The 12,980-nt window shown below is 44.7% G+C and overlaps 1 protein-coding gene across 2 annotated transcripts in view; it reads right to left on the reverse strand.

The window, feature by feature from the left end:
* Nucleotides 1–12,980, reverse strand: part of si:ch73-374l24.1 (protein kinase C alpha type) — a 115,328-nt gene that overhangs the window by 10,028 nt on the left and 92,320 nt on the right. Inside the window, exons 6-13 of one of the 2 annotated variants that reach the window (XM_035527522.1) lie at nucleotides 12,605–12,761; nucleotides 12,364–12,498; nucleotides 11,251–11,344; nucleotides 9,274–9,303; nucleotides 2,862–3,002; nucleotides 2,324–2,497; nucleotides 1,821–1,912; nucleotides 978–1,040 (exon numbers count right to left, since the gene is read on the reverse strand). In XM_035527522.1, the coding sequence (XP_035383415.1) occupies nucleotides 978–1,040; nucleotides 1,821–1,912; nucleotides 2,324–2,497; nucleotides 2,862–3,002; nucleotides 9,274–9,303; nucleotides 11,251–11,344; nucleotides 12,364–12,498; nucleotides 12,605–12,761 (886 nt within the window). The remainder of the gene's footprint in view (nucleotides 1–977; nucleotides 1,041–1,820; nucleotides 1,913–2,323; nucleotides 2,498–2,861; nucleotides 3,003–9,273; nucleotides 9,304–11,250; nucleotides 11,345–12,363; nucleotides 12,499–12,604; nucleotides 12,762–12,980) is intronic. The other variant, XM_035527525.1, reaches the window with a different exon arrangement.

Raw genomic sequence — 12,980 nt, forward strand, 5'->3', positions numbered from 1 at the left:
TGTTCGTTTGTTTGTGTTTGTTTGTGTGTGTGTGTGTATGTGACAGAGCAAGAATGAAAAAGACAGCAAAATGACCTCAGCCACGCTTCAGCTCTATTACTGATGAGCATGAATAATAGAAGATGAATGTTTCTGCCCTGGTGGGGGGTTGATGGGGCACAGAATGCAAAGGTAGGGGCTGAATAGCGAGAACTCTGCTGACCAACACGCTTTCTTCTTTCTCTCTCTATCCCTCCACCGAGCAGGGTATACGTCATAAGTGCCACATGACCTGTTCCTCACTGGTAGAATCTTAATCTGCGTGCTCTGTCCTACTGACACTCAAGACACAATGAAGTTCAATTCCAAAATGTTCATGGATGAGGAATTAAGCTCAGTAAATTGCAGGAATAGTGTTAAAATGATGGCACGGAGATGTTGCAATTAGATCAACACTGCAGCCAAGTTGCAGTTAGACCAACACTGGCATTACAGCATGACTCACACATAGATGCAAACATATATCTGCTGGATACAAATATAATCATATGTCTAAAAAGCCTGCAATCAATCATTATTTTACCTAAAGTGGCATTCTAGAAGATACAATACTGAATATCACATCTTCCCAATCCCAGGAAGTCCAAGTTCAAGTCCACTGTGCTGTTTTTTTCTGTCCTAACATACCTAATTTAATTCATCAGCTGATTAACAAGACCTGGCTTGGCCACATTGGGGCAGTGTATGAGTATCAAGGCAGAATCTTTGACAGGTTAAAAGATGCCAATTTTTTTGTATGTTTTAGCATGGGCTGACTTACTACATATCTGAAGTTGTTTAGATTAATAAGGTGACTCATAATTTATATGTCATATTCAAAAGACTCTTGAAGCTATCAGCAAGTCTTATTAAAATGAGTGAATCTTCAAACTTTTCCCTCAAGGAAACAGGTTAGCACTTCCTCCATCACTGTGATTGTGGTCTAAACTCACACTCACCTGTAGATGATTCCTTTCCTGTGTAGGAAAAACAAACCTACAGCAATCTCAGCCGCGTAGAACCTGCAGATACAAATTGATGAAAGATCAGCTCAGACCACCAAAGATCAGCTCAAACCACCAAAGATCAACCCTGTGCTCCAAATACATTAACCCTGTAAGCCAAGGGAAACAGTGGAATGGAAAAACTACCTGGGTGGAATTAAGGAAGAAACCAAGATGGAACCCATCCTTCTTGGTTACCCATTTAATAAGAAGCCCATTTTTTATTTCATTATGTTTAGTCCAAGCAGCAACTTCATATACAAAAGAGATTAGAAAGTGATTTTACATTTTCAACTCCATTGTAAATGAAACATATAGCTTGTATTTGTCTAATATTATGCAACATATTTTACCACTGAGACTTCTGTGCAGAAAACTCTCTCCTCTAAAGCCATAACATGGTTTATGTGTACAGCCATAACTTCAGCCTTAACTTCAGACATAACCCATGCACATCTGGGAAATGCAGTAAATCAACCTGAGTTCTTTGTGAGCACATACAAAGCAGCATGTATTACTGTAATGATGAAGCTACACAATAACAGGTTATTGTGAAGAGAAATACCATGTCTGAAACTCTTGTCCCTACTTGCTATCCTTCCTTATTTCAGCCCAACCCTTCCTACTCTCATTTCAGCCCAACACCACAGACACATGAGCCTTTGTATAATAAGACTACCTTCTGCTGGACGATAATCTCTAACTGGTCTAGCTGTTTCTAAGAAATAAATCTCTTAAGAGATGTGTCTGACCAGCAGCTGTGAGTGACTGCATCAAGCACATGGCCTGGTCTCTTACACAGCCTGAGGCTCCTTGAATTTGCCCACTTGCTGGATGTGATACATCAGATCCCCCCCGTTAATGTACTCCATCACAAAGTAAAGTCGGTCCTGCAACAGAGGGAGAAGATGTTTCTTCATTTTTGCATTCATATTTTCATTACTTGTCAGACATTCTTAACAAGAGTGACTGATATTTATCAGTATGACAGTACCATGACCCTAGTGTGTCTATCAACAGGCTACCAACATGTACATGTTCACGAATGTGCAAAATGCAGTGTAACAGCCCTGTCTGGGGTTGGCTTGTCTGCTAGGCCAAGCCCTTCCTCCATAGTGAGAAACGGAGCTTCCATTCAGTAGTAAACAAGGGCAATCTACATCCCCTGCGCTTGGCATTAATGGGAGCTGTCTATCAACTCAGTGCTCAGTCTTGTTGTAATAGGGGGCTTCACCAAGGTGGGTTCAAGTCTTGGCTAAGGTCCAACCCTCTCTCCATCCACTTCCAATTCCCCCACTCACCACAGTCTGGAAGCAGGAGTGGAGCTGTGTGAGGAAGGGAGGCTTGTCCCTCAGGGCCAGCACCCGTTTCTCCACCATGGTGCACTCCACATCGTCGTCCTGGATCACCACGTCCTTCTTCAGGATCTTGATGGCGTACAGCTCCTCCGTGGACTTCATCTCTGCCAGCATCACCTGAGGAAGAGCGCTGTGTGCATGACTCCTCCCACAGTGAGACCAATGGCTCAGAAAGGGAGTAATGACCCAAGATCAGCATATCCATATCCGCAAAATTGTAATGATAATATACCAGTGCCGAGGCTATGAAGGAAAACATTAGTGCTATGAACTACTAGCCACAGGCTGCCCAGGCCAAGGTTAATAAACCAAGTAACAGTGGGAGGTTATTGTGGCCTTCTTTACATACCATTAACTGCCCTCTCCTTCAGTTAAGCATTCATAATTAGCTAGTTAGCATATTGAGGGATGACAGATGAAAAGTCAATCTAACATATGCAACAAGAACGTGAGCCCCAGGTTATGGAGCATCATGTCTGACCTTGCCAAAGCTGCCCTTGCCCAGGAGCGCTAAGAAGTGAAAGTCATTGAGCCGGACCCTGTCCATATGTCCCGAGGGCAGGCTGAAGCGCCGATGGTCTGACGGGGTGATCATTTTCTTCCCTGGACCCAGCTTTGCCTTCTACAAAAGCACAAGACTGTGGTGGGTGTGTGCAGAGAGGAAACACACACACCTACACACACACACACACACACACACACTGACATACACACACTGACATACACACACACACACACACACACTCATAAATAAACCCATTGAAACACTCACATACATACACACACACACACACACACACACATACACACACACACACACACACACATAAATAAACCCATTGAAACACACATACATACACACACACACACACACACACACATAAATAAACCCATTGAAACACACGTACATACACACACACACACATAAACAGACACATTGAAACACTCACACATATACACACCCACACCCACACACACACCCCTTCATGCGCGCACACATACACAAAAATACACATGCACATACTCAAACAAACACACACACACACACGCATGGTATCGGTTTGTTGTGATTAATAATCACTGATGGTTTCACTAAAAAAAATTCTTTAGAACATTTGCCTGAGGCAGTAACACTGATACAGACTACTCCCAGAGAATACTTATGTCCTCAAAGATTCATATTTACCATTCCAGTCAGGCATTTAGTCTGTAGAATTGTTACCTATATGATATATAATAAGTTTACGTCATTATAGTCAATGTGCTGATCCGTGTACTGGAGATTGTATATGTCAAGGGCATTATTTTAATAACCCTCCTGTTAAACAGCATTAAACCCACCTGCTAAACAACATTCTTCCCCACCTCTGCTAAACAACATTCTTCCCCACCTCTGTTAAACAACACTGAACCACACCTCTGTTGAACAACATTAAACCCCACCTCTATTAAACAGTGATACAAGAAGTGGTTCTGTACAGCATGATTCTGAAGAGGCCAGCCTTTCTTTCCACAGACACTGTGCCAGTGTGACTTCAGCAACAGAGTGACCATGAACGCAGAGGTCGTGGGGGGAGTGGGCGTGATTGCAGGAGGCGTTGGGGGGGGGGCACCACGTGAGGTGACATGGTGACAGCAGTCTACGTGTGTTTTCTGGTGTGAGCTTGAAGACTGGTCCAAAGCGATAACAAGGAGCTGCCACGGTCTCCTCAAAGCATCCAATTACAGCACCTGACTCCCTGAACATGCACACTCTCTCTATCTCGCTCTCTCCTTCTCTGCCTCTCTCTCTCTCTCTCTCTCTCTCTCTCTCTCTCTCTCTTCTTTTCCCACTGAGTTCTGCTTGGTTTTCATGGAAGAGACCAGTTAATGCATCCCAGAGCTTCTCAACACCGACTCCACAGAAGCTTTCATGTAGAGGGGCTCTCATTGGACACAGGGAATACAGAGGCTTAACATGAATAAACCAGCAAATGTAGAGGGGTTAGCAGACACAGGGAATACAGAGGCTTAACATGAATAAACCAGCAAATGTAGAGGGGTTAGCAGACACAGGGGCTACAGAGGCTTAACATGAATAAACCAGCCCATGTAGCAGGGCTATCAGACCCAGGGAATACAGAGGCTTAACATGAATAAATCAGCCTATGTAGCAGGGCTATCAGACCCAGGGAATACAGAGGCTTAACATGAATAAATCAGCCTATGTAGAGGGGTTAACATCAGACACAGGGGATACAGAGGGTCAACGTGAATAAACCAGCCACTGTAGAGGGGTTAACATCACACACTGTAACGAAATGTAAGAACTCAGGTAGGTGCGGATCGAAATGGGAGAGTTTATTGAAATATAGGCAGGAAGGAATTACGAGGTGGGTTGGTAGGGCAGTTGTTAGCAGTTGGAATTGTGAAGAGGAAAGACGAGGGTACAGTCCAACGTCAAAACCAGCAGGCAAAATCTGAAGTAAGGCATCGGAGGCTTGGAAATCCCTGATGAGTGAGGATGTTACCCGGTGGCTCCCACGACTGTTCCTCTGGCCCATACCCCTCCCAATCAATGAGGTACTGTAACCGATCCTGACGTCTGACGTCTCACGTACCAAAAATTGAGCAGTGCCTGACCCTCGACATCCAGAGGGGCCAGAGGGGTAATAGGGCAGAGCTTGAAGAGAAGGGGCTATAGTGTACTGGCTTCAGTAAGAAGACATGGAATGTAGGGTTAATGCAGTAGGTAGAAGGGAGCTGCACTCAATAAGAAACCGGGTTGACTTTCTTGAGCTCCTTGAAGGGGCCGATGTAGCGAGGACTCAACTTCTGGCAAGAGGACCCCAATCTCATGTTCCATGTGGACACCCACATCTTCTAACCAGGACAGAACATCGGTATGGGAAGACAGTGGTGATTTGCAAACCTCCGTTGTGATAGGACGGCACAGTGTAGCTGAATGTCTGCCTCCTCCCAGGTCTTGGCACTGTTGCTAAACCAGTGATCCAGTGCAGGAAGGTCTGTGGGAGCATTGTCCAAGGGGAAGAAGGCTGGCTGGAAACCTAAGACACACTGAAAAGGAGTCAGTTGTGTAGATGAGTGTTTTTGAGGGAATTGCATGCATACCAGTCAGAGCATGTAGTGCAATACTGCCTGAGGAATCTTACTAACTCCTGGTTAATCCTCTCTGCCTCCCCGTTAGACAGTGGGTGATGGCCTGAGGAGAGGTTGGTAATGATGTTGAGCTTCTAGCAGAATTGTCTCCAATACTGAGAGGTAAACTGAGAACCTTGGTCGGATACTACTTCCTCCAGCAAACTGAAAATTCGGAACAGAAAAGTAAATACAGCATCTGCGGTCTCCTTAGCTGTAGGCAGAGAGAGTAATGGAATCAGTTGGCACATCTTGGAAAATCTATCTGCTACTGCCATGATCATGGTATTTCCTTCTGAAACAGATGATCTGTGACGAAGTCCATGGACAAATGAGACCGGGGTGCTTGGGAATGGGCAAGGGATGCAGTTCGCCAGTGGGGAGAGTTCGTGGAGTGCGAGAATGAGCACATGTTGGACACGACATAACATAATCCAATACGTCATCAGCCATGGATAACCACCAATACTTCCTGGACAACAAGGAGGTAGTCTGCATAATCCCTGGGTGCCCTGTACACAGAGACATATGGGCTCATCTCAACAGGTCACACCTCAGACTCATGGGTACGTATTATCTCTCGGGAGGACATTCCACTGGGCCTCCTCTAATTCCTGTTGAAAAGCCCATAGATTCAGAGCCAGGAACTAGTGTTCAGAGAGGATGCTCTCTGTACTCTCAGGCTTTTCCTCTTTTTCATGTATGCGGGATAGTGCATCTGCCTTCTTGTTCTTAGAGCCTGGGATACAGGAGACCTAAAATCGAAATCGCAAAAAGAAGAGGGCCCATCTTGCTTGTCAGGAAGTCAGTCTCTTGGCTGTCAAATACTCCAGGTTCTTATGATCTGTGAGCACAATGAAAAGATGAAGGGATGTTGTGCTCCCTCTAGCCAGTGTCTCCACTGCTCAATAGATTTATAGCCAGCAATTCAACACTTCCCACATCACAATTTCTCTTTGCGGGTTGGAGCGTCCTGAAAAAAAAGCACAAGGATATAATTGGCTGGTGAGCCCTGTCTCTTGGAAAGCACCATGCCCACTCCTACCTCAGATGCAGCCACCTCCACTAGGAAGGGGAGTGACGGGTCTTATTGGTGCAGTACCAGAGCAGATGTGAATGCCCTCTTCAGTCTCTGGAGTTCATCGTAATCTCCTTCGAGCCTGCCCCTTGAGAAGACTAGTCAACGGCAAAGCTATGCTGCCAAAGTTCCTAATGAACCTCCTATAAAAATTAGCAAAGTAAGCTTCTCCAGATTCATGGAGATCTTGCCAGGGGAGATAGCACTGCCCAAGAAGGTCAGGGATGTCTGATGGAATTCACACTTCTCAGCCTTAACACAGAGATGGAGTTGCTGGAGCAGGGCCAAAACAGCAGCAATGTGTTGGAGATGCTCTGATAGAGACTGGGAGTAAATCAAAATGTCATTGATTGTATACGATAAGGAACCTGTCTACCTGTCTATATCCTAGAATATCTCATCTGTGAATGCTTGGAATACTGGGGGACTGTTGGCCAAACCATAGGGCATAACCAGATACTCGTAATGCCCCAGAGCTGTTATGAATGTAGTCTTCCATTCATCCCCCTCCCTTATGCAAATCAAATTGTATGCACTCCTCAAGTCCAACTTTGTGAAAATAGCCTCTTCCTGCAATCTCTCTTGGGTGATGGAGATCAAGGGTAAACAGTAAGAATAGCGTAAACAGTGAAGTGTGATAAGTAAAGTACATGGAGCACCGCATTAAGAAGTTCTTACAACGGTCGGGCGAGCCGTCTTATCGTTCGGGAAAGGCGACAGGCACCACAGCTGGATTGAGCACAGCAACTCCTGGAAAACCTGCTTTGGCAGAGGTAGATGGTTGAACACTAGTAAGCCTCTGAAGGGTTCTCCATAAGTCAGCGATAATGCCTTCTTGTTCAGTGAGCTTGGCTTGTAACTCTGCTGGATCCATAGTATTAGGCGAAGTATTCTGCAACGAAATGTCAGGACACAGGTAGGTGTGGATACAAATGCGAGAGTTTATTGAAATGCAGGCAGGAAGGAGCTACGAGGTGGGTTGGTAGGGCAGTTGTTAGCAAAAGTGGAATTGCGAAGAGTAGAGTCCAGGGTACAGTCCAACGTCAAAACCAGCAGGCAGAAGCTGAAGTAATCCAAAGGGCTAGGAGTGAGGCATCGTCTAGGGAGGAGGCAGAGGTCAATATCCAGGAGAAGCAACAAGAACAAGGAACACTTGGTATGCACAAGAATAATACAATATTTTGTGTGTAGGATAGGAAAACTGGGAGATTTTAAAGGAAACTGAAACGAGAGACAGGTGTAGCCTATCAGTACTCAGGCGAGGGTGATCTACATCTAGGTGGGGAAAGGCTAATGGGTTGGACCGAAACTGTCACAGACACAGGGGATACAGAGACTCAACGTGAATAAACCAGCCCATGTAGAGCGGTTAACATTAGACGCAGGAGATATAGAGGTTCAACGTAAAAAAATCAGCCCATGTAGAGGGGTCATTATCAGACACAGGGGATACAGAGGGTCAATGTAAATAAATTAGCCCATGTAGAGGGGGCATTATCAGACACAGGGGATACAGAGGGTCAATGTAAATAAATTAGCCTATGTAGAGGGGGCATTATCAGACACAAGGGATACAGAGGCTTAATGTGAATAAACCAACCCATGTAGAGGGGTCATTTTCAGACACAAGGAATGCAGAGGCTCAGATAAAAATTAATATATTATATTAATATAATAATCTGTCAATAGGCAGTCGGTTTAGAACACTGGCGCTCACAAGATCTGCAACGCGTTGGATCTGATGTTGTACTCAATAAGGATTTGTTTACATGGACTGTCATGATTGTCTTATCAATGCTAAAATATTAAACCGATGCAACATTGTATTCTCTAGGGTTACTGAATGTTTGCCAGGAACCATCTCACTTTGTTGGCTGGCCTTTATTGAGTAGATGGGACTGTGCAAAATCTCTTGGGCAGAGAAAGACTTGAAGGATCAAAGAGACATCTAGTGACTCACTGCAGAATTACAAGACAGTTCCATGTCTCCATAAGAAGACGTGATTACAACATACTATTTGCCCTCTGGTGGTGTTGTAACAGAAGTGCAACCATGCAAACGTCAAAAAAAATTAAATGCAGTGACCAGTTCTTGATGCATTAGATTATCAGTTCAGAACCATTATAATACATTATTCAACAGGAAGACAATTGTGTTTATAATGCAGGGCTAAAGTGTCTAGGTGTTTTTAATACATGACATAGTACATCTTTTTCTAGTACAAAGGGCAGGGCTGTATTGTGTCGTTAGCTATGGACACACATGCATGCTTTATCTCAGTGCCATGTGTAATGAGTCTTCCTTCTGTAGAGAACATGCTGGACAAAACATCCACGTGCAGTATTGTTTTGTCTCCTGTGGTCTACCATTTACTAACAATTGCATGTTTGTGTGTGTGTGTGTGTGTGTGTGTGTGTGTGTGTGTGTGTGTGTTTGACTAGCAGTGATATATGGCAACCCTGTAAAAAATATGACTGCATCATTGTTAGTAAATCTGATTTCTCTGTAGTGGCCAGAGTCACAAACAGAAAAATCATAGTGAGAGAGGCAAATAGTATGAGAAGGAGAGAGAAAAAGAGAGAGAGAGTGAGAGAGAGAAAGAGATAGAAAGAGGGATAGAGAGGGAGATAGAGGGATTGAGATTGCAGGAGGGAAGCAAGCAGAGGACAGAAATACCTTTAGGAAGTGGATATTAAGTTGACAGGCCTATAAGAGAGGACAAAAAACTGCAATGTTAGTTGAATAGACTTGTGGTCTTGTGTGTGTGTGTGTGTGTGTGTGTGTGTGTGTGTGAGTGTGTGCACTTGTGTGTGAGAATGTGTGCGTGTGCATGCGTGTGTGGTTGCGCATGTGTGTGTGGTTGTGGTTGTGCATGTTGCGTGTGTGTGTGTGTGTGTGTGTGTGTGTGTGTGTGTGTGTGTGTGTGTGTGTGGAGGCTAGGATAGCTGGCCACTCATTGGCCATAAAGCACAAGTAGGTATAATTTACCTCAGCAGGACAGGGGCAGTGGGATGATAGCAAACATCATTAGAAGGACAATCAAAAAGGATGAGCAAGTATCATTGTAACTATGTGCAGGAAGCTTCATCCTCAAAAGCACAAAGAGCTTCCCAGACAGTGGTAAAAATAACACCTCTTATGCAGCAATGGTGTACACAGCATTATGCACATAAACATGTCATTGTGAATACATAGAGTGTGGTCACCATTAAACCCCCAGCTGACGTGCTCTCAGAGCAGGTGTGGTGTGGGGTGGGGTGCAGGTTAACACAGGTGGCCCTTCCTCACAAACAATTTAAGGTGGACATGAAGACCAGAACTACAATCTATGGACACCCTAGGACTATGGGAAACAGCTTTAGATAAGTTAATTTCATTGGCAAGATTTCATGAATTCCTGAGACCCACAGACACATTAAAATATCCTGCCCTTGTTCTAGTGACACTTCACATGTGTTATCATATTACTGCACTATTGTGTTGTGCAGAAGTGATGCAATGTAACATTTTTTTTCTCTGTTTGGGAAGATCCTGCCCCATCAGTGCAGTGAGTTTGTATGCCAGGCCTTGTTTCCATGGCAATGCAAGTGCTCTCGTGGATGTGCCAGGCGCCTTGCGGGACGTCAAGGCCGCATTCAGCATGGAGGAGTGTGAATTAAACCAGAGTGCAGGCGTCTGGAGTGGCACAGACATTGCGCTCTTTCCTGTGGAGCAGAGAAGAACCCGTCCAGGAAAGAACGTGTCCTCAGACACTGGAGTAACCCAGAATGACTCTCTGTCTGTTTAACCAAGAGTATCCTCTATTGTATGATCAATACAAGGCTCATCATTTTAATGTAAATCATTCAAAACAGATTACTGTGTTCTCAATATGTTACTTGGAAAGCTGGAAGTCCCATGTCTTTCTCTAATTAATAGCCATGACTAAAATCAGTAAGAAATGAATAAGTTACAATGGTCCCTGTAATCTATTTGTATAATCACTAATCCAAAACCATCTTCACTGCAAAAAAAACCAAAAACAAAACACTTTTCAGTGATTGGTTCATTTTCATTGACTGATTTTCATCATACTTTCACACTGAGGACTGTTTGACAGTTGACAGGATTACTCTTTCAAATACCAACCAAACAACTTAGAAAATCAAACAAGCTGAAGAAAAAAGTAAAAGTTAAAAGAGAGAAAATGAGAGAGAGCGAGCGCTAACGAGAGTGGCATCACTGCCACATGATGGACAAATCCAAGCATCGGCCATTCTGGCCTTGAACAGAATCCAGGCCCTGCAGGGCAACCCACCAGGTGCTGACCCACACATCACCACCCATGTCTCCCCACCTTCCCCAGTGAGAGAGAGAAAGAGGGCAAAACCGAGACCCAGAGGGAAAGAGGGAGAGACAGGGAGAGAGACAGAGAAAGAAAGCTAGAGAGGCAGCCAGGAGGTTCTGTAAAACCACTCTGGACACTCCTAAGCATGCATTAACCACCTGTCAATTCCCAAAGATGACCATACTGAATCGACAGTGAGACAAGCTGAGAGGACTTCACTCGGTCCTGGAACAGCATCGATACCGAGCGGCCTGATTGCTGGAGAGGACAAGCGGCCGTAACCACGGCAAGCATGTGGCTGGAGCATAGATGGTGAAGGACCTCACCTCGAACTTTTGCCTGAGCTCCAGGTTGATGTGCTCCACTTCCGGGATGGGAACATTGTAATATTCACCCTCCTCCTGGTTCAGCATCTTATACCTGAAGAAACAAAACGTTACCATCCAGAAAACACATTTAACACATGTGGAGTGCCTGAGGACAGAAGGGTTAGGCAGTGAATCAATGTGCTTTTCAGATATTAATTTTCATATTTGGTCTATCACATATTCACTTGATTCTAGGGCAACAGTGGCAAGGAAAAACTACCTGTGAAAAACTACAGTGTGAAAGGCTACAGTCAGTGAGAACACTCCCCTGGGCTGAGGAGAAACATATCAGACACATTGCTGACTTCAGGAGACAATGCTTGAGGTTCCTCTCTCTCAGTGTTATGTGTACACACACAAATACTTGTAGAGACCTCTAACCATACACATCTTCTTGGCTTGCCACACACACACACACACACTCACACACACACACACACACACACACACACACACACGCACACACACACATGTGTATGGTGCAGATACCCACTCAAGCACGAACACAGATTTCCAAACACCCACCCATGTGTACACTTTCTCTCTTTATTAGAGTACACTGCAGTCTGAAGTGTTCTCTTGGATGCGAGCTCATTACTACATCGTTAGGGTCGTTAAAGCAGACAGGCACATTCAGGCCGGCACTGATCTTTACGCACTAATTTACTGGAGCCTTCCAGGAAACGCTGGCCACATGTGGTGTTAAGCTGTCAGCTACAGTGAGATAAAGAGAGGCAGCAGCAGGCTGCTAATGGAGCAACAACATCCAACAGCCTTGCTTGCACTAGAGCAGGACGTGTGATAAGGTGTAATGTCATTTCTTCACATATACAAGACTATCTGGGAGAGCCTGTTTGATGCTATGAAAAATAACTATGATGTTGTGAACCAGCATGGTCAATAGTTTTGGCTGTTACGTGCTGACTGTTTCAGTATAGGTAAGGACCAGGGCTATTACATACTGATTGTGCTGGTATAGTTAAGGACCAAGGTTGTTACATACTGATTGTGTTTTTATAGGTAAGGATCAGGGCTGTTACATACTGACTGTGTTAGGACCAGAGCACTCACCATCCACAGACAGGTGCTTTGATCAGCTCTGACACGCCAAATGACATGGAGCCCATGAAGTCATTCCGTGTGGTTCTGTCCCAGTCCCACACCTCTACAGACAGCCGGCGGTCTTTATCCGAGGGCTTCAGCTTGCTGCACGTGTACATGTACACAAACAATCAAAGTCAGAGTGTTACTGAACATGTCACAACAGTAAAACCCCTCTGCTAGCAACGCAGAGTACAGCTATCACACTCACAAGTTGAAGGACTCATTCCAGGTGGGATTGAGGGAAGAGCGGATTGTCCTGGTCTTCTGTTTGGTCTCATTCTTGGGGTCTGGGATCAGCTTCAGTTTGACATATGGATCTGACAGCCCGTTGGGGTCCATGGGAATCAGATTCCTCGCCTCACCGACTGTGTGCAAATAAAGCAGACACACAGGAACACAATCTTATCAAAAACAGTGCTCAACTTTCAAAATTCTTAAAAGGGAGAAACAGAAAGATCTAACATCCCTATCATGTTTTGCACTCAGGCTCTTTTACTTGACCCACACAAAAAACCAAGCATATTTGTCCAGTTGAAATCTCTTATCAAAAGGCTCAGCTCAACAGGAGACAGACTGGAAAGACA

This window comes from Electrophorus electricus, chromosome 1 (genome assembly GCF_013358815.1).
Source record: "Electrophorus electricus isolate fEleEle1 chromosome 1, fEleEle1.pri, whole genome shotgun sequence".
NCBI classification, from domain to species: Eukaryota; Metazoa; Chordata; class Actinopteri; order Gymnotiformes; family Gymnotidae; genus Electrophorus; species Electrophorus electricus.